We start from the raw sequence: 22,249 nt of genomic DNA, 5'->3' as shown, positions 1-22,249 counted from the left end.
AGTGTGAGGCGTGTTCTGGGCGTGTAGTGAACGTGTGTCCTTAACGATGCTCCCCAGCAGGACGAGGCCGCTCTGGCCACGCCCCCTGGGGCGGAGCACCCCGCGCAGCTCGAGGGCTCCCGCCTCGAGGGGGCCGGCGTCCCTCCGCAGGCCGACTTACTTAGCAGCCCCAGCCCTGTCCCCGAGCTAAATCAGCCCCCACCACCACCACCTCCTCCTCCGCCACCTCCACATGAACCCCTCCTGTGCGGCGGGCAGCCTGGTCCAGAACCAAAGGTACCCGCGCTGCTCCTGCTGCCCCTGCCTCCTCTTCCTCCTCCTGCTCCTCCTCCTCCTGCTCCTCCTCCTGCTGTTCCTGCTGCTACCTCCTCACCGGCCACTGGGGGGCAGTGTGTGTGTGTGTGTGTGTGTGTGTGTGTGTGTGTGTGTGTGTGTGTGTGTGTGTGTGTGTGTGTGTGTGTGTGTGTGTTATAACCGCCTGACTTCTCGCACACGCTTCCTTCACGCTCTCCCCCTGCATGAGTCCGCCCACGCCGGGGGCCTTGCTGAGCCGTTGGCGTCTCTGGCCCCGGGGGGGGGGGTGCACCCCAGACCGGTCCGCGGCATCACAACAGGGGCCGCCCGAGTGGAACGGCCCGGGGTCCCGGGTCTCTGATTGTGGATCAAGACCTGACGGACCTCTGTTCCACTGTGTGTTCTTCCTCTGCATGGCCTCCTTGATGGTTGATTTGATTTTATCTTTTGGGATTTGTTGGTCGAATCCTCTTTCTGGATCTTCTGCTCTCAGCTTTGAGCCTCTGCCTCTGAGCGTGTTGGCCTGGCCCTTGTAGCGCTAGCTATACCGTCGGCTGTACTGCCAGTAGTCGGTCTATGTTTGCTTTGCACTAGAAGCAAACTGAATGTTGGTTGCATGATGGAAATAACCTGCAGACAGTATTTTTTGAAATTGGACCCCCGTTTAGCATTGATGAACAAAACCAAACTTAATTCCAACCAAGGCGTCATGTTGGGGGGTTGTCCTGCAGAATTTTGTTCAGTACCCTCCAAGCTACTTTAACATTAAGTGGAGCTCACTGCATCTGCTGTCTACAGGCTACACATCATACGTTTGAAACGAGGCCTTTCAGAAACGTGCCTTCTGGTTCAACCTAGGTCTACAAAATGTGGTAATCATTACATTCCTACTACTTTATTCTTGAAAGGCATCATGTCAAACAAACATTCAGCCTTTCTTTTTGACAACGAACAAGTCTGCCTGTGTTTTTGCACTTTAACTCGAATGTCATATCAATATTTTGATATGACAAAAGTCCCAAAGGATTGAGCCGGTTAATCTAGACTGTGTTGAACTGAGCCTGTGGCCCATTGTGTTGTGTTGCCGCTGTCTGACGGCTGCAGTTATCTCCTCTCCTCTGCCCACAGATGTACAAGAAGGACCTGTACAACATGGATGACCCCGTGCGCGTGAACCACGGCATGAAGCAGTCGCTGAGCTACAGCCACCAGCCGTCGTTCCAGGACAAACAGCCATACCGCGACAGCGAGCACCCGCCCTACGGCTACGACGCCAGCGGCGGCTACGGCGAGCCCAAGCCCCACACCTTCGACCCCCACCCGCACTACGACAGCCGCGTGCCCCACTACCAGGACCAGTGGGCCCCCTACGACCAGCAGACCTCGGCCCCGCCCGCCGGCGGCTACCAGCAGGGCCACCAGCCGACCTCGGCCCCGCCCACCCCCTACCAGCCGGGGCCCCAGCAGCCCGGGGGCTACCACCAGCGGTCCCCCTACGAGGACGGCCCCGGGAAGGAGTACAGCCCCCCCCAGGCCCGCTACGACGAGCCCCCCCCTGCGCTGGGCTACGACGGCCGCCCCCGCCACACCAAGCCCCCCGGGCCGGGCCGCTACGACGAGGCCCCGCCCCCGGGGCCCTACGACGCCCGCTCGCCTTACGAGGCCGAGCAGGCCCACGGCTTCCCCGGGGCCAGCTCGCCGCGCTCCCCGGACCCCCCCAAGCAGTACTACGGGGACGCGGCCCCCCGGCCCGCCTACAACCCCGGGCCCCCCAACCGGCTGTACAAGTCGGGGCACGAGGCGGGGCTGAACTGCGAGGGGCCCCTGAAGGGGGACGGCGGCGGCCAGTCCCCGGGGGAGCCGGGCGGCAAGGGCCTGCCGCCCCGGGACGAGCCGGAGGACGACCCGGCCATGAAGCCCCAGTCGGTGCTCAACAGGGTCAAGATGTTCGAGAACAAGCGCTCGGTGTCTGTGGACCGGGCCAAGGACGGAGGGGACCCCTCGGCCCCCCGGGTACGTACCCCACAGCCCGGCGTGTCTTAGTGATCACTGCACACGTGCCTGGTAGAGGGACCTGCAGTAGGAGGTGCTGACGGTGAGCTTGTTGTTCTGCGTTGTCCCCCCTCCAGCCCGCAGACGTCCCCAGGCCGGTGATGGCGCCCGGCCCCGTGCTCAAGGCCAACTCCCTGAGCAACCTGGAGCAGGAGCGGCCATGCTACAGGTAGGGGAGGAGGAGCCTAATGAAACGGTTCCTGTAAAGACGCCCCACAGAGCTTTTGATAATGTGGCAGCTCCCTCTGGTGGCCAGGAGCCTGGTTGAAAAAAAGTATATATTTATATAAATATCTATTTCAATGTTTAGTTTAGAGTTTTCTCAACAGATCTGTGTGTCTCTGCCCTCCTTCTACTCTCCCTGTTCCCCTGACCCCTGACCCAGGGCCCCTGAGCCCCAGAAGCCCCACCCTAAGGATGAGGGCCGCCCCAACCACTTCGACCCTGACGAGGACGAGGAGTACTACAGGAAGCAGCTGTCCTACTTCGACCGGCGGAGCTTCGACAGCAAGGCCATGAGCCAGCCCGGGCCCGCCATCAACCGCTTCCACGACATGCCCAAACCAGGCCAGCTGTCCTACCACTACAACAGGTCTGTCTCCTCTTACCTCGGCCCTGCCCGCCCATGGGCCCTGTAGAGGAGCAGGTTGGACCGGTCTGTAGAAGTCACGCCCTTCTTGTGTTTCACTGTGCAGGGTGGAGTCCATGGAGAAGGTGAGTCCGGTGGAGAAGAGGTACGACCCCATGCACGTGATGAGCCCCACCTCCCAGTACGGACCCCCGCAGACCCCCGCCATCCCCCCAAACTCTCTGCCCAAACTTGGCCCCAACGAGGGTAAGTTTGCGAGACTTTCACCTGAAGCTTATTTGTAATCATAAGTCAATGCCTGAAGGCAGGCATGAACATCAGAATAATCCTCTAATGTACTGTATATCCAGAGACCAAGGTCATTGCCATTGAGTTCAGCGTGTGTGTGATGGAGGGTGAGTTCAGTGTGTGTGATGGAGGGTGAGTTCAGTGTGTGTGTGTGATGGAGGGTGAGTTCAGTGTGCGTGTGATGGAGGGTGAGTTCAGTGTGTGTGTGATGGAGGGTGAGTTCAGTGTGTGTGATGGAGGGTGAGTTCAGTGTGTGTGTGTGAGATGGAGGGTGAGTTCAGTGTGTGTGTTTGATGGAGGGTGAGTTCAGTGTGTGTTTGATGGAGGGTGAGTTCAGTGTGTGTTTGATGGAGGGTGAGTTCAGTGTGTGTTTGATGGAGGGTGAGTTCAGTGTGTGTGTGTGATGGAGGGTGAGTTCAGTGTGTGTTTGATGCTGGTTGAGTTTCAGTGTGTGTGTGTGATGGAGGGTGAGTTCAGTGTGTGTGTGATGGAGGGTGAGTTCAGTGTGTGTGATGGAGGGTGAGTTCAGTGTGTGTTTGATGGAGGGTGAGTTCAGTGTGTGTGTGATGGAGGGTGAGTTCAGCGTGTGTGTGATGGAGGGTGAGTTCAGTGTGTGTGTGATGGAGGGTGAGTTCAGCGTGTGTGTGATGGAGGGTGAGTTCAGTGTGTGTGTGTGAGTGATGGAGGGTGAGTTCAGTGTGTGTGTGTGATGGAGGGTGAGTTCAGCGTGCATGTGATGGAGGGTGAGTTCAGTGTGTGTGTGATGGAGGGTGAGTTCAGTGTGTGTGATGGAGGGTGAGTTCAGTGTGTGTGTGATGGAGGGTGAGTTCAGCGTGTGTGTGATGGAGGGTGAGTTCAGTGTGTGTGTGTGATGGAGGGTGAGTTCAGTGTGTGTGTGTGATGGAGGGTGAGTTCAGTGTGTGTTTGATGGAGGGTGAGTTCAGTGTGTGTGTGATGGAGGGTGAGTTCAGTGTGTGTGTTTGATGGAGGGTGAGTTCAGTGTGTGTGTGATGGAGGGTGAGTTCAGTGTGTGTTTGATGGAGGGTGAGTTCAGTGTGTGTGTGTGATGGAGGGTGAGTTCAGTGTGTGTGTGTGATGGAGGGTGAGTTCAGTGTGTGTGTGTGATGGAGGGTGAGTTCAGTGTGTGTGTGTGATGGAGGGTGAGTTCAGTGTGTGTGTGTGATGGAGGGTGAGTTCAGTGTGTGATGGAGGGTGAGTTCAGTGTGTGTGTGTGATGGAGGGTGAGTTCAGTGTGTGTGTGTGATGGAGGGTGAGTTCAGTGTGCGTGTGATGGAGGGTGAGTTCAGTGTGTGTGTGATGGAGGGTGAGTTCAGTGTGTGTTTGATGGAGGGTGAGTTCAGTGTGTGTGTGTGATGGAGGGTGAGTTCAGTGTGTGTGTGTGATGGAGGGTGAGTTCAGTGTGTGTGTGTGATGGAGGGTGAGTTCAGTGTGTGTGTGTGATGGAGGGTGAGTTCAGTGTGTGATGGAGGGTGAGTTCAGTGTGTGTGTGTGATGGAGGGTGAGTTCAGTGTGTGTTTACTCCCACAGTGAACTCCATCCCCGACGTGCTGAGCCCCCCCAAGCCCGAGGCGGTGGCCCTGCGTCCAGCCGGCCGGGACGACCTGGCCCAGGGGGGCTACCTGCCCCCCCGCGGGGTCGGCCTCGCGGACAAGTCCCCCGTCAACGGCACCGAGGCCCCCCCCAAGGCCCTGGGCGCCCCCACCCCCGCCAGCTACAACCGCTACGTCCCCAAGCCCTACACCAGCTCCGCCCGGCCCTTCGAGCGCAAGTTCGACAGCCCAAAGTTCAACCACAACCTGCTGCCCAACGACACGGCCAAGCCCCCCCCCCCCCTGGGGCTCAGCGGCAGCAGCAACAACAACGGCAGCAAGCCGCAGCTCTCCCCCCAGCCCTTGGACCACGACAGTGGCCTGGACACCTTCACGCGCACCATGGACAACCGGCCAAAGTACCAGCACAACAACGTCAGCGCCGCGCCCAAAGCCATCCCCGTCAGGTGAGGAGCTGGCGAAGGGGGGGCAGGGGCCAGCTGACCTGGGACCATCTCGCTCACCGTCAGAACCAGAGAGGAAACCAAACACGGGGACAGCTTAGCATGAGGCTGAGCTTTACTTGGGACAACGTGTAAGGGCAGTTAGAAAACAACTGGTGGCAAAATGAATGCCTTCCTATTGGTTGTGGGCTAACTCAATAAAAGGTTTATCAGAGCCTTCCTATTGGTCGGGGGCTAACAAGCTCACAGGGCTATAGGCGCCTTCCTATTGGCTGTGGACTAACGAGCTGTGGTGTGATTGGTGTGTTCTGGTGCGTCTCCGCCCAGCCCCAGCGCCCTGGAGGACGAGGACGAGGACGAAGGCCACACGGTGGTCGCCACGGCCCGCGGCATCTTCAACTGCAACGGTGGCGTGCTGAGCTCCATCGAGACGGGCGTCAGCATCATCATCCCCCAGGGCGCCATCCCCGACAGCGTGGAGCAGGAGATCTACTTCAAGGTGTGCCGCGACAACAGCATCCTGCCGCCGCTGGACAAGGAGAAAGGTATGTAGCACCACTTGATCATGTGCAAGTGTTCATATACTATTTACTAGTGTGTTTCTATACTATTTACTAGTGTGTTTATATGCTATTTACAAGTGTTTATACTATTTACTAGTGTTAATGTATACTATTTACTAGTGTGTTTGTATACTATCTACTAGTGTTTTTATATACTATTTACAAGTGTTTATATGCTATTTACAAGTGTCCACATACTATTTGCTAGTGTTTATATACCATTTACTGGTGTGTGTATATACTATTTACTAGTGTGTGTATATACTATTTACTAGTGCGTTTATATACTATTTACTAGTATGTTTATATACTATTTACTAGTGTGTTTATATATTATCTACTAATGTTTTTACATACTATTTACAAGTGTTCATAAACTATATACTAGTGTGTTTGTATACTATTTACAAGTATGTTTATATACTATTCAATAGTGTTTATATACTATTTACTAGTGTGTTTATATACTAATCACTAATTTCTATATACTATTTACTAGTGTGTATATATACTATCTACTAGTGTTTTCATATACTATTTACAAGTATTTATATACTATTTACAAGTGTATATCTATGCTCTTTACAAGTGTTGATATACTATTTGTATATACTATCTGCAAGTGTTTGTATATAATATGCATAATGTTGTACAGATACTATTTACAAGATTATTTTTTTCTGAAATAATGGTTGAGGAGCAGAATTAGCGAGCGGTATGTGTGAGGTCTCCGAAGGGGGGGGGGGGGGGGGGGTGTGTGTGTGTGTGTGTGTGTGTGTGTGTGTGTGTGTGTGTGTGTGTGTGTGTGTGTGTGTGTGTGTGTGTGTGTGTGTGTGTGTGTGTGTGTGACCAACACCATAACCAGGAGTAACCAGGTTGTGTGTTGTTGAAGTTATAATGTATCCAGGTGTATTCATGTGTTACCAGGTGCGTGTGTTGAATGACACTGTATCCATGTGTTACCAGGTGTGTGTGTGTATTGAAGTGACACTGTTAACAAGGTGTGTGTGTGTGTGTGTGTGTGTGTGTGTGTGGTGAAGCGACACTGTATCCAGGTGTGTGTGTGTGTGTGTGTGTGTTGAAGTGACACTGTAGCCAGGTGTAACCAGGTGTGTGTTGAAGTGACACTGTATCCAGGTGTAACCGTGTGTGTGTGTGTGTGTGTGTAATAAAGTGACACTGTGTCCAGCGGTAACCAGGTGTGTGTGTGTTGAAGTGACACTGTATCCAGGTGTAACCAGGTGTGTGTGTATGTTGCGCCACAGGGGAGACGTTGCTGAGCCCCCTGGTGATGTGTGGCCCTCATGGACTGAAGTTCCTGAAGCCGGTGGAGCTGCGCCTGCCTCACTGTGCGTCTATGACCCCAGATGGTTGGTCTTTTGCTCTAAAATCCTCTGACTCCTCGTCGGGTACGCTGTCCTCTCTCTCTCCCTTCGCCCTGTTGGGCTCTTACCGTTTTGTTTTTCATTTGAACGCTATGCTTTCAAATGCTAGTATGAGGGTCAGGAGGAGCGTGTCTTGTCTGTCTGTCTGGATGTGTCTGTCTGTCTGTCTGTCTGAAACTGAAACCACCCCCAACCATAGCATGCGCTTGAAGGTGGAAAGGTTTTGTCTGCGCAGCAGAGCCTTGTTTTGAAACCGGCCCAATGAGCAAAGCACTGTCCATGCTGACCTGTCATCTCATCAGGGTTGTGAGGGTGACTCCTGTCCTGGGTTTAGGGGGCCCGGTAGACTTCGGTGTGCGGATCCTTTTTATTTTGCTCATTGGTTGGTATGAACAAGAGCCGGTGGGCTACTATGTGTTCAGGGCTGGATGGACGGTTGTGGTTAATAAAGAATAATAATGAATAAAGAATTCTAATGATTCTCCTCATCGCCCACACTCTCAGTATGACCACATGCTGGAGTGTGGACGAGACCTGTCTGTCCAGAGGACAGCAGGAAGTGGTCTAGCAGCGAAGGTCAGCGTATAAACAATATTCTATAGACAAACACTCTCTATTGTTGTGGCTTTGGTCCACTTCATTGGGGCTAAGGGGGGCTTCTTCTTTTTACTGTCCACGCGCTTCCCCTCTCTTTCCCGTTTCCAACACAACCGCTCATCCACGCTTTTACTTTGGAGCCCTGCCTGTACTTATTATTTACTACTAATAAGTACTCCCCACTCCTCCCTGTTTACTAACCATTGTCACTTTGGTTGTGTTCATCTCTTCGGACTGCAGGTGACCCCAAGACCTGGCAGAACAAATCCCTCCCTGGGGACCCCAACTACCTGGTGGGCGCAAACTGTGTCTCTGTGCTCATCGACCACTTCTGAGGTGTGACAGCTGGTCTGTTGGTGTGCGTGGAGGGCAGGGGGAGGCCCCCCCCCCGCGCCGCTCCTCTGCTGTGCTCCCTCCATGGCCTCCGGGGCTGAGCCACACCGCCCGAGGAAGTATGGAACTGGAAACAACACTCGCACTGTTTACTGTGTCCCTCCCCTCGCAAACGACCAGAGAACCATCACAAGTCCACCCTGGAACGAGTCCAGACCCCCCGTTAGACCGGGCGCCCCCCCCGGCCCTCCGTGGCTGTAACCCCCCCCCTGTTCCTTTGGTTTCATTTATTTTTATGTTTTTGGTGCTTTGAAGGCTTGCAAAAAAAAGTATATCTTTAAGGATTTAACACAAAAAAAACGAATTATATGAAAAAAACGGAACTGTTGTTGGAATGCATGACCAGTGCCGCAGACTGAATAATCTTCAGATTGACATTTTTTGTCTAATTTTTTCTAAAGGTGAGGAGCAGAGCAAGAAAAAGGAAACTAGAGAGTTTAATAATATTACAGTGGGGCGGGGGGGGGGGGATTTAGCATACTGTATAGCACTCACAAACAGGAACCTCTGCTATGTCCAAGAACGCTGTTCTTGGGAGGGCTGTGGCCACGCAACTGGCTCTCGAAGAATCTCTTAAGGACTTGGAAACACGCTCAGCCCGACGCAGCGGTTATGAAGGAAGGCTAGGCATCATGAAAAAAAAGAAGAAATAAATATATAAATATATATATATATATATATCAATATACTATATGAAGAATGGAGGTTTAAGTATTAGCATCAGAAGCCCATTTGTTTGCAAATGGGTCCTCTCCAATGTTTAGAACAGATCTTTTTTGTAGCAATGTTTTACCGTAGATTAATATACTGACTTGATTTGACAAACTCCTGCTGTCTAGAGATCTATGCATGTGCTATGACTCAGGTCCAGAAGCCTGCTACTAAGTTCCAACACATGAAGAACCCATCGTACACTGCAAGCAGTGATGCCTTATCTGCATATTAACTTTTTCAGTGAGAGTTTAAAAACCCTTTCAGTGCTTCAGTTAGCGCGGTCGGCCCCCCAGGGTCGATGGCGCCTCTCTACATCTCCTCATATCAGTAAACTCTGATTTAGCACACAAGAATAATTGAGGCTGACGAAAAAGGTATGCTTTATTTTACTGCTATGCATATGAAGTCTGAGGAACTACACAAAAAACAAACGACTAAGTCTAGATAATGTTTAAATTATGGCTGTACATATAGCTAGCATATGGCCTTGGTTCTCTGTAAATGAACTTTTTGTACATCTTTGTTATTTTGTATAAAAGAAGAAAAGGTTTCCTAAAAAAAGAGCGCAGCAACATTGGTTATGTTTGTATCCAGGACAGCCCTGAGCCTTGGAACTGACACAAGCAGTAAGAACCCACTTTTCTACAGACTCACTACACACACACCACCTAGGCATTTTTAACAGTCCAAAACAAAATCTTTTTATTCTTATTTACAAAATAGAAGAAAAGTGCTTGATTTAAATCATTTTAAAAGATATGTACTTGAAGGGTCTGCTTTGACGAGTTCCCCCTTCCTTTATTTGTGATACTGGATGCTGTATTGTGTGCCCTGAAATGTATTTTTGTACTAATAGACAATTTATTATGGCACATCAGTACGATTTTCTTTTGATATGACAACACTGCTTCAACTCCAACACTAGTTTATTTTCCTGTGTGGCTGACATTCTTTTTATTTATTTGTTTCCTTTGCAACACATTTCTAAGTATATCACTGTATTAATAAATAAATTCATTTTTAAAGAACTTTCTAATGGGTTGTTTGATTTCTGATCACAGCGAATGACAAAATGCAATGTTTGGCAGGGTTAAGGTCTTGGGAGTTCTATGGGACTTTGCCAACTAGGAGCAATGTGGATGACTGTGCAAAGGTTAAGTCAATACTCAACCACACTATACATCTCCAAACACATGGGCAAGAAATGTTCAGACGAAAGGACAGACTAGAATTAGAATCTGCTGCAAAGTCCATTTAGCAAATGGTTCACTGATTATTTAAAACTCAATTGGGTTTGAAAACGGCATAGGATAAACCAACAAGAAATTCTTGTCACTTTGTCAAATGACAAAAAATGTTGGTCATTATATCACATTCCTTGATTTAATGGAAGATAATCTGTCCTGACATTGAGAAAACATTTCCTTTTATTAATCACAATTTAATGATTGACAATAAAACATTACTCAAAAGTGCCTCAATATCTGACAATGATGGCCTATGTTCATACAAAAATTACAAACTAGAGTTTTGTTAAATTAAAAAGATCTTAAAATGGATCTTAAAAATCTATCCCTGCATTATTATTAGCTGAGTTATGAGTCCTACCTTGAGCCAGTACGACACTTCTGTAAACAGGCGGTTAAGCTTGCTTGCACAAAAAACATGACAAAACCTTTCCTTAAGAATCACATTATCAGATTTCACTTCCAGTGCCGGTCTCAGAGTTTCACCGCCCCGGCAGATATAGACGCGTAGATGTTCTCGGTGAGCGGAACGTAAGTCTTTCTCTGGGGGTCCAGGAAGTACATGGGGTCGGAGATGAGGGAGGGGTCGAAGCCCTCCTCCACCAGCTTCACCTTCTTCATCTTGAACGTACCAGTCAGTTCCAGAGAGCCCTAACAACGCAAAACAAAGGATACATTTAGCATGTTTTACTTTATGGAGCCGTTATCGTCCAGGTCCATTATGTACCTCAAGCCTGATATTGGATCAGATTTCTAGATGAATATCAGTTTTGTATAAACCGGGTGCAACATCCCACCAGCCTCACCTGCACCCTGATGAAGCAGGGCCTAGCATACGAGGGGAGGTAGTTTACGACTTGCTTGTAAACGTCCGAACAATCAAACTCCTCCCCTTCCTTCAGAGTGACGGCTGCCATCCCGATTCTCCCCTCGTGGCCTGGAGAGCAGCGGATGGAAACATGAGGACTGGACCAACTTTAAATTATCTTTTCTCAATGATAATGCTTTACAGTGACTACTAATGCAGCACCTTCCACTTTCACCCCGTAAGCGTTGGCCTCATAGATGCAGTGAGACGTGGTCAGGATGTCTCCGACCTCCGCCGTGGCTACGTTCTCCCCTTTCCACCTACAGAGAAGGAACATATCTTAAACATCAGCAACGCTGTACAATAAGAGTACAATCATGAACCATGGATTCACGTTAGTAAATGCAGAAATATGCATTACCTAACCCATGATTAGCATTTAAAAAGCCTAAGACCTATTGGGGATGGCCCTTGCATTTGCAGTATTATGAGTTTGGCAAACAAAAGTCAAACACTGTTTGTAAGTAATCAAGGGGTCACCCAAAGAGAACAAGACAGAAATCTTTTAGACTTCCTCTTTAACAACTGATTTAAGTATCACTTAGTAATGGTGTTCAACGGTAACTAACGTAATGGTTTCCATCTAAGTAAGGTATCAACTTAAACCTATTCAACTTATATCCTGACCCCAAGGAGGGTACTACCATACAAAAACCCAGCCCCTAGGCTAAAGCTTTATTATAAGGGTAATTACTGCATTAACTCATGTTAATCATTGGTTAATTAATGTACCCTCATTGTGAAGTGTAACCAAAATGTTTCCTAAACTATATAAAATCTGAGCTGTAAGCGAGGGAGGCAGACCTACCTGAAGGTGTCCCCCACCCGGTCCTGGAAGTACACAAAGCCCTGGTGGTCGATGCGGAGCAGGTCCCCGCTGTTAAAGTACAGGTCCCCCTGCTTCAGCACGTTGCTCAGACGTTTCTTATCCGTCTGCTGCTGGTTCCCAGCATAGCCATTGAACGGAGAGATTTTAGTAATGGCTCCCACTAAGAGTCCGGTCTCACCTGAGGAGTAATGACATTATTCACTGAAATGGAAACAGATGAATCTGTCTTACAGCTTGACATATTTTAAATGCTCTGTAAGCTTGGGCTGCAGTATTAACTAAATCATAAGGGCTGATTTTATTTTTGGCCTCAATGCATTTTGGAGAATTATCCGTCACTTTCACTCAGTCAGCTCACCCTTGGCCGCCGGGATGCACAGGCCCTCTGCGTTCCTCACCGCCTCCTCTTTCTCGATGTCAAACTTGATTAAAAGGTACGGGAAGAATCTCTGGGGAATAGGAAAGTCATTGTGGATTTAAAGCCAAAGTCAGGGACGATGTGGGGGCGGCATTGGACTGGAGAGCGGCTGTACTTTATCATGACGGAGAGGGGCTCAGGGCTGCTCCACCTACCCGGTGGAGGAGGTTCACCCGGCCCACCACCCCGATCTTTGAGGTGTAGTTGATGAAGCCGATGTTGCCCTCCGTGGCCCCGTACAGCTCCCTGACTTTGATATCTCCGAAGCGCTTTAGGAACTCGGTCCAGACGTCGGTGCGGATGCCGTTCCCGATGGCAAACTTGACTCTGTGGTCTTTTTCATTCCCTTGCTGAAAAGGACCAACACAGACAATATAATAAGGAACTAGTAGCAGTGTCCATCCATATAACAACCAGAACACTCCAAACATATTCTGGAACCATCACACGTTGCACCACATCTTGTACAGGGCCTTGTGTTTCATGATCCCCCCCAGGGTGGACCTGAAGCAGCAAGGGTTCTAAGTGAGGGCTTGCTGAATGAGGACTGGTCTTAACTAGGGCTTTGATCGACGGCTCGTCTTAACGAGGGCTCTGTACGAGGGCTCGCTAAGTCTTAATGAGGGCTTGTCTTAAGAAAGGCTCGTCTTGACGAGGGCTCGCTGAACAAGTGCTTGTCTTAACGAGGGCTCTGAAAAAGGCATTGCTAAGTCTTAATGAGGGCTCGCCTTAACAAGGGCTCGCTGAACAAGGCCTCGTCTTCATGAGGGCTCTCACCGAGGGCACTCAACTAGGGCTCGTCTTAATGAGGCCTCGTCTTAACGAGGGCTGGTCTTAACGAGGGCTTAACGAACGAGGGCTCGCTGACCAAGGGCTCATCTTAATGAGGGCTCGTCTGAACGAGGCCTCGTTTTAACGAGAGCTCTCAACGAGGGCTCGCTTTAAGGATGGCTCTCTGAACAAGGGCTCGCTGAATGCTTGTCTTAACGAGGGCTCCTCTTAGCGAGAGCTCCTCTGAATGCTCGTCTTAACGAGGGGACCCTCGGAGCGCTCCTCCTCTGGCGGGACGCGGGCTCCTCTGAACACTCCCGCTCCGCGGTCCCGCGGCGCTCTGCTGCTGCTCACCCTGGGCGTGTTGCAGAGGTACCGCATTGTTTCCCCGATGTACTGCATCACTGTCACGTCGTGCCTCCTGCAGTCCTCCCAGAACTGAGAGGCAGAGAACTTCCTCCTCAGAACAAAGGTCATACCTGCAGTCACAGATCTGGGTTATTCTACGTAGGTCACAGGTATGGCCTTCGCCTGATGTTCACACACACACACACACACACAAATATAGATGGAGCCATCCAAGTGTAAAACCATCTGCATCCTTTCACACTTAATTTGTTCAAGCTTCTACAGTGTTTGTATTGTGTTACAGATTTATGAATGACTACTATTAGGGGATGGTGGTAGCCTAGGAGTGGTAGTAGTAACAGTAGTAGTATAAGTAATAGTAGTACTAGCATTCTAAGAAGTAATTGTGGTAATAGTAGTAGTACAAGAAGTAGTAGTAGTAGTAGTAGTAACATCAGTGTGAGTAGTAATATTATTGGTAGTAGTAGTAGTAGTGTTAAGTAATAATAGCAGTACTAGTATTATTAGAAGTATTTGTGGTAATAGTAGTAGTAGCAATAGAAGCAGAGGTAATAGTTGTGGTAATAGTAGTAGTAGTAGTAGTGTGAGTAGTACTAGTCATCAACCTATAATTATTAATATATTTATAAAATATGTGTTACCCCTCTCAATGGAGCCACACATCCCGATCAAGAAGCCAGCGCTGTGGTAGAGCGGGAGGTTGATGTACATGACATCATCAGAGCTGATCCCGGACACCGCCATGATGAAGGACGCCGCCCAGACCCTCTCCTGGGTCACGATGGCTGCCTTAGGTAGACCTGTCCCCCCAGAGATACATCCACAGGGTCACTGTGGGGGCCCCATCCTGCAGGCCCTGCAGGCCCTGCAGGATGGGGCCCCCCACATAGAAGAGGGAGCTGCATCCTCTGTCCTGCAGAGAATCCTTCCTATCTAACATCTTAGATTACAGGACGATAAGCCAGATTTACTTCTCAGGAATAAAGATCCCTGCGGTGCCCACAGAATGAGGAGATCTGCTAACGGTTTCTCTCTGTTGACGAACGAAGCTGCTAACTGCAGCTGGCAGGCCAAGCGACTCAGTATAGATTGCTGATTGAAGATCCCTATGTCATTTAATGTGATTTTCTTCAAAATATATTTATTTTCAATCTTTTAGGGGCTAAATTAGTATGTAATGCATACTTCCTATCGGAGGTGTGTGCTAGGTGGTGTAGACTCTACCTGTCGTGGTGTAGACTCTACCTGTGCTAGGTGGTGTAGACCCTACTTGTGCTAGGTGGTGTAGACCCTACCTGTGCTAGGTGGTGTAGACCCTACTTGTGCTAGGTGGTGTAGACCCTACTTGTGCTAGGTGGTGTAGACCCTACTTGTGCTAGGTGGTGTAGACCCTACTTGTGCTAGGTGGTGTAGACCCTACCTGTGCTAGGTGGTGTAGACCCTACTTGTGCTAGGTGGTGTAGACCCTACTTGTGCTAGGTGGTGTAGACCCTACCTGTGCTAGGTGGTGTAGACCCTACTTGTGCTAGGTGGTGTAGACCCTACTTGTGCTAGGTGGTGTAGACCCTACTTGTGCTAGGTGGTGTAGACCCTACTTGTGCTAGGTGGTGTAGACCCTACTTGTGCTAGGTGGTGTAGACCCTACTTGTGCTAGGTGGTGTAGACTCTACCTGTGCTAGGTGGTGTAGACCCTACTTGTGCTAGGTGGTGTAGACCCTACTTGTGCTAGGTGGTGTAGACCCTACCTGTGCTAGGTGGTGTAGACCCTACTTGTGCTAGGTGGTGTAGACCCTACCTGTGCTAGGTGGTGTAGACCCTACTTGTGCTAGGTGGTGTAGACCCTACTTGTGCTAGGTGGTGTAGACTCTACCTGTGCTAGGTGGTGTAGACCCTACTTGTGCTAGGTGGTGTAGAGGGGGTCAGGGGTCGGCTAGCCGTGGCCCTTTGGCGCCGCCCTTACGGCCCTATGGCCAAAAAAAAGAAAAAATATATTTTATTTTATAACTTCAAATTAACATTTATGGGATTAATTTTCCAATGATGGTTGTAGGCCAAAAATCAACCATACATTATCACTTTTTGAAAATACATTGCTTGTATATGGCATGAAAAATGGTTTTCTGCATGAAATGTGCATCGCGAGACTATCCTGGCGCCTATTTTCTGAGCGGGTAGCTTTCTAAAAACGCCTAGCTATGGATCCAAAGAAGGCAAAACATATATAAGCTGAAGACAACATCATATAGCCCTGATATTCAGAAGCTCTACAATGAAATTCAGAAACAAAATCCCATGAAACTGGAAGAGAAAGGTAGGGGGTGTTTGATTATGTCATTCATTATAGCAAGTTGTTAACCTTTTTAATGAGTTAACATTACATTTTTGTTTATTTTTGTTTATGCAGGCCCCAAGTGTTGCTGGGAATCAATGTGACAAGACTTCTTAGCACTGAACTGGACAGCCACAATTCAATTGTTTGAAATGTTTACCAGTGTTAAAGCAGGGCTGGGCTGATCTTTTCTATGATGCAATGCTATTCGTTTCATTTGCACAAACAAGGACTGAAACCGTAGAGCTAGGCCTGCTCAATTGTTCCCCTTTCAACTTAAAAACCTGCATTTCTTGTTAGACGTAATATCCACTCAAATCTTTGTTTTGTAGCCTGTGTTTTATTGCAATTGCATACATGCATTGCATAAATCCAATTGTTTTATATTCCTATACATGCTATTTAATTGATAAAGTTGTTGTTATTACAACAAATATGAGGCTCCATACAGCTATCTACACCCCATTTCCTTCCAAAAATGTCCCTTTACAAAGAAAAGGTTGCCGACCCCTGTGCTAGGTGGTGTAGACTCTACCAGTAGGTGGTGTAGGTGGTGCTGATCCTACCTGTAGTAGGTTCGATTTAGTGATTTGTTTCCGTGATTCATTTCTCCAAGAGGAGTCGTTCGCGAATCGTTCGTTCGTTCGTTCAGTCAAGTTTCCGGTAGCGGTGAATCGAATCATGGAATGCACGGTTCTCAGACCCTCGTTCTCATTCTCAAACGTCAACATTACAACTTTAACCAAACACAGTGGGATGGGGGTGTAGTTGATTATTGGATGTTTAACATATCAGCAAGATAATAGACTTGATTTAGCAATGATGGCGGGGGTCCCGGGTGTTTTAGGCTCTCATAAACAGAACCCTGTGCAGCCCAAGACTAAATCTAGCTGCAAAAATTAACACTGCCTTCAAAACGAGAGCTGGTCAATTGTGAAAAATGAATTAAACTGTAATCAGACAACGCGGCTATATGCTATAGACCCTTGAGTATCTGTGGTATAAAGGCTGGGACTAATTTCAAATTACAAATATGTAAATGTTGAAAGTATGGACCGTCGCGATTCCCATTGAAACGAATGGCGAGTAGCCTCATGACAGAGAGGGCTGTCACGACGCTGCCCGGGGAACAGCGGCGGAGGAGAGACCACAGCGTCTCCATCCTCTGCTGTGAGAGCCGTGCTCTCATTACAGCTGAATCCAGCTCTACCCCCAAATACAACAAACTCTGTGAGGGTAGGGGGGAGCTATTCTTCCAATTTATGGCGAAGCCTAAATTTCACAGGTGAATTACCAGCTTTTTTGTCTGAATAGCTGCTTCCTCCTTGGAGCGAGCCAGCAAAAGCAGATCATCCAAGTAGAACAGTACTCTCATTCCTGTTGCGTGCAGCGGCTGGAGAGCTGTCTCCACACACGTGGAAAAAACGTTTGTGGGGCTAGAGAATAGCCGAACGGGGGATGGTTGTACTGGTAGTGTGACCCTTGGAATGAGAAACACAGGAATTTCCTGTGTTTGGGGGACACTGTGACGTGGAATTATGCGTCCTTCAAATCTATTGAGGTGAACCAGTCGCCCGGTTTCGGTTTCACACACTAACACTCGTCTGATTGTTAACATGTGAAACGGCCTCTCCATGATGCAATGAATTAAAAAATGAATTAAACTGTAATCAGACAATGCGGTTATATGCTATATACCCTAGAGTATATGTGGTATAAAGGCTGGGACGAATTTCAAATGATAAATATGTACACTGTGTCGTTTAAATACGTCCATGCAACAGACGGCCAATGTGAATTATAGATAGTTCGCTCACTAAGCCCATTTGTTTTTTCCCCAAGAAACCGGTTGATTTCTGTCTCTCATTGGCTAAAATTCAACGAGAGCTTCCTAGACTCAGTCCTAGTACAGCATACGATTGGCTGGCTCTTGTGAGTTGTGACGTCTCTCAGTCGGTCCCTCCTCACCACTCACACAGTGAGTGAATGAATTGTCAGCGAGTCAGCGACTAGTGGGTCTGGGAGGAGTCGAGTCTACGAGACGAACGAGACGAACGATAGAGAGGAACCAGTTCGGTTTGTTCGTCTTAAAAATTCGTTCATTCGAACTGATTCGTTCACGACCGAGCCAACTCTACCTGTAGTGCCTGAGGTGTAGATGTAGAGCGCGGTGCTCTTGACGGTGACGTTGGCCCGGTGGTCCGGGGACAGCGGCTGCTCCGAGGCCTGAGAGATCTTCTGGGCCAGGGGCACGATGCCCTCGGTGCTGCAGGTGTCCGCCAGCAAGTACACGCTGATGCCCTTCTCGATGAGCGCCGGCAGCACTTCCTCTACCGCATCCTTTACCTCTGAACATCAGAATCACATCAGGGTCTTATTGTACAGGCTTGTTTCCTGAACAGCCATATAACAGCAACAAAACAAGATAGAGTAAATAGAGATAAGTAAAAATTCAATTATGAAAAAAAATAAAGTGTGCAGGTGCTTTCGTTCAGATTTATCGGCCTCCATTGCGCAATCCATTGGCGTGTCGGCATCACGGTGCCCTATAGGCACTGGTGTAGTCCAGGGTATACGCGGGTATACGGCGTATACCCACTTAATTTTCAGTCATCATTGTGTATACCCACTTCTAAATCCCCCCAGATGCGCACCATTCAGTAGTATCTGCAAGCCAAATTGCCCACTTTTTTGCGTTCACACCAAACGCGACGGGGCGACAAGATCCCATACAAGTGAACGTAGAGACGCGTATCGGGCGAATTTTTCGCGAGAGAAAACCGGCGACAAGTTTTGATTTGTCGCGCCACACTTACGCCGTGCACAGGCGAGCGCGTTCACGAGGATTTGTGCAGCGACAAATTCGCTTGAGTTGAAATATTTCAACTTTGACGCAAATTTCGCGTGATGACAGCCAATCAGCGTTCAACAGCGTGGCCACTGAGTGACATATGTAACGTAACAGCCAATCAGCTTTCAACCGTCAAACTCAGTGCAGTGCAGTCCGGGGTGAACTGCAGCATGGAGGAGAAAGTGAATGTTGCCGTTTGCGACTCCCGGAGCTCTATATATAATAGTATATAATATAATATAATATAATTGTATAGATAATATCACGGCCAAAAGCTCTGTGCGCCATGACCCACGCTACTCTGCCTCTTATTGGCTAATACTCGCTGCCTTTACTGATTCGATTGTTGAATAATTTGAATGATGATGTTCAATCATCATATGATATTTATATATATATTGATATTATATATATCTAACGAGATGATTGATGTGGAAGAGAATGATGTGCCTTTTTTTAATCTAAGGTGAAATATGAACAAGGATGCATTGTCAAATTCAGATCTGAAGTATTTTATTTAAATAAATGTTTAAAAAAAATACTGAAACACCATGTTTGCCTTGCCTCATCTATATTTTACATTTTACATGCAGGCTGCCTGTGTGACCAGTAATACCTACAAACTGCTCCTGATCAAGTCATGTTAATTGTATAATAGTGGCCCACTCTGGCGCATGCTGTGTTGCAAATCAGCTGTTGAAAGACACAGTTTACAAAATAAATTACTCACTTGCCAAGTGAGAGAATTGTCATTCCAGGAATAAGGAATAGTTCACTCAAAATGCATAGTTGTCTGTCACTAGTCTGTGGGCCAGTATTGGTTTAGTTTCATAATCCTTCCTCCCTGAGATCAAGCAGCAGAAATTATGTGACAATGAAGGATTTTTGGGTAAACTATATAGATTAGTCTCACATGTCACTGTTTTTAAAACAGTTTTTTCTGGGCTGCGTTATAAAAGGGCAAACATTTAGAGTATACCCACTTCTCCAGGGACCACTAAACCACTATAGGCTGTAAATAATCCCTATGGAAGTGCACGTCGCCCTATAGGCTGTAATCCTTATGAAAACCACGCTGCCCCATAGGCTATAGTATAGGGCTATATAGACAGCCTATAGGATCTATAGGCTGTAATCCCTATGGAGAGCTGCCTTCACTGCGGACACGCTGCGCAACAGGCAGCAAACGATGTTGTTCAAACGAAAACGACAGAAGATCTAGGTCTATACTTTCCTTTTCATACAAATAAGGAAGTATAAAAGAAAAGTATTATCTACACTAAAAAACATGAACAAAAATCAATTAAAAAAACATTAAAAACGGAGTAGGCCTGTATACAATGTGGTGGGGACAGCAGCCTACCTGCCGAGGCGATGAGCACCTTGGCGCCGCAGCACGAGAAGCAGTGCAGGAGCGCCTTGGCCCTGATGTTGGTGTTCAGCAGCGCGGCCGAGCAACCCAGTTTGGCCAGGCCCAACCAGGTCACCACGAACCCGGGCTCGTTCCCCAGGAGCAGCGCCACCGCGGCGCCCGCCTGCAGGCCTGCGTGGTTCTGCAGGGCACGGGCCACCTGGTTACTCCGGCGGTCCACCTCCGAGTAGGAGTACGCATTGCCTTCAAAGTGCAGGAAGGTCTTGGTAGGATGCTTCTTCGCTGTTTCCAAGAAGCGGTCTAGAATGCTGTAGAATGGTTTGAGTCTCTTGTAGAGGGTCAGCCGTGCGCCCAGCTTTAAGCTTCTCCACATGTAACAACAGTCGTCTCTCAAGTATGGAAACAAGGATTTTAATAAGATTGGCAAGAGAGCCAAGCCAGCTAAGAGGCTGCACCAAATGTACATCTTGTACGCCAGGTTACGGGGCCATTGGTCGGTGGGTTAAAAATTATGAGAAGCGTTTGCGGAGAAATTTGTTACAAAGTTCACCCGAGTGGACGGCTCCTCCTCCTCCCCCTCCTTCTCCTCCTACTACAGAAGAATGTGCATAAGTTGATTGCCTTTTCTTAAGCTCAGTTTATCACAGTGGAATGTTGTTCTTTAGAGATAAATATCAAATCACACCTCAAACTATCCAACATGTGGCATTATTCTTATTCCATGCGTATTGGCGCTTATGGTTGAGCCAGTATAAAGCCCGGTCGTTACCCTGTTTATCCCGGGTAGGGGGGCGGGGCTCCATGGTCCGCTCCTACTCCAGTGGTTTGTGGACATTGATTTCTGGGCCATGAGTAGCTGGACTCCCTTTCAGTTTCCTGGACGCTCCTTGGGATGCTGTCTTGAAAGTAAACATGTGTGGGGTGTAGCTCATGTAAAACCAGGTTCTCATTCTTTGTGCGCCAAGTGTGGCTCCATGGCCTTACAGTAGAAAGTTAGAGTAGCTTACAGGTGCAACTGTGATTTTGGATTATTATATTAATGGCTTATGACTCTGATCCATGTCCGAGTATGCGATGTAACGTGTTAACTTTCTACAGGATTATAAAAAAGATGACATGGGCTTTTCTAATTTAAGATTCAGCTTAGTTTCCTTTTATTCTGATCATTTAGCCTTGGAATGCATTCTTCCCAGACTCTGTGTCTGTGACCCATTTGATTCATTTCCAGTAACACTGCATGCTTCATGAAGGTCTGGGGAAAAGATCAACACAAACATCATGTGCAGTGGCCTTTAGTGATCATGCTCCTCACACCCGGACGTCACTCTGAACTCTGTACCGTCAGTTTGACCCACACATTTCCCCCCGTGACTGACCCCCCCCATAGTACTACTTATTTACTATATTTACACCTATAGTACTACTTATATACTGTAATCACCTATACACCACATATCACTCTTATAATGTACTGTATATATCCTTACTGTACACTTTACTTTATACTTTATATACCTGTCTATACTGTTCAGTCACACTGCACTATATTATGTACAAACTATACTATCTACATTATTACGTGTATATACTATACTGCACCACCTATATATTAGCTGTTACATACTATACTGCACTTTATGTTATCTATTACAGTCAGCACCTTCTATATTATCAATTACATAGTCTGCACCTTCTATATTATCCATTAGTCTGCACCTTCTATAATATCCATTACATAGTCTGCACCAACTATATTATCCATTACATAGTCTGCACCTTCTATATTGTCCATTACATACCCTGCAAAAGCTATATTATCCATTAATAATAATAATAATAATACATTTAATTTAGAGGCGCCTTTCAAGGCACCCAAGGTCCCCTTACAGAGCATAAAGTCATCATAAATCATTTAAAAACAAGACATTGTGAAAAAAAATAATAATAATCAAGGCAAAACAAACAAACAATCAAGACAGTGATCAGTTAGACGTTGTGTTCATTACACTCTGCACCATACTGCTTGTTTGCACTGTTTAGACGCAACTGCATTTCGGTCTCTATTCTTGTCCTCTGCACAATGACAATAAAGTTGAATCTAATGTTATCGGACTCAGACGATTATAATAGTTGTGTTTACATTTTTGTACTGGATCTGAGCAACTGAACAAGCAAAATTCAAGGAACTTTCGAGAGCCATTGATTTGTTAAAAAAAATTATTTATTTAATATATGCACAGCATACCTTCTTAACTTAATATAAAATATAAAGTTTAAATTAAAACATTCAAATATAAACACAAAAC

At 47.7% G+C, this 22,249-nt stretch overlaps 2 protein-coding genes across 2 annotated transcripts in view; one reads left to right on the top strand and one right to left on the bottom strand.

The window, feature by feature from the left end:
- Positions 1-9,917, top strand: part of tjp1b (tight junction protein 1b) — a 61,477-nt gene extending 51,560 nt beyond the window's left edge. Inside the window, 9 exon segments of the mRNA XM_060061608.1 lie at positions 58-276; positions 1,423-2,307; positions 2,424-2,515; positions 2,732-2,938; positions 3,042-3,181; positions 4,772-5,240; positions 5,565-5,782; positions 7,066-7,209; positions 8,023-9,917. Coding sequence (XP_059917591.1) covers positions 58-276; positions 1,423-2,307; positions 2,424-2,515; positions 2,732-2,938; positions 3,042-3,181; positions 4,772-5,240; positions 5,565-5,782; positions 7,066-7,209; positions 8,023-8,117 — 2,469 coding nt within the window. The 3' untranslated portion in view covers positions 8,118-9,917.
- A 381-nt stretch (positions 9,918-10,298) lies between these two features.
- On the bottom strand, positions 10,299-20,489 carry LOC132464762 (long-chain fatty acid transport protein 2-like). The gene is made up of 10 exons (XM_060061318.1): positions 19,935-20,489; positions 17,859-18,068; positions 14,033-14,191; positions 13,377-13,501; positions 12,407-12,601; positions 12,192-12,282; positions 11,813-12,011; positions 11,167-11,264; positions 10,943-11,073; positions 10,299-10,787 (listed from the first exon to the last, which is right to left on the bottom strand). Exons 1-10 carry the CDS (start codon positions 20,407-20,409, stop codon positions 10,611-10,613), a joined length of 1,860 nt encoding a protein of 619 aa, XP_059917301.1. The 5' UTR covers positions 20,410-20,489; the 3' UTR covers positions 10,299-10,610.
- Positions 20,490-22,249: the final 1,760 nt, after the last annotated feature.

This window comes from Gadus macrocephalus, chromosome 9 (genome assembly GCF_031168955.1).
Source record: "Gadus macrocephalus chromosome 9, ASM3116895v1".
NCBI lineage: Eukaryota > Metazoa > Chordata > Actinopteri > Gadiformes > Gadidae > Gadus > Gadus macrocephalus.
Note: the sequence above shows the minus strand (reverse complement) of the source record. Positions and strands in the feature narration are given on the sequence as shown.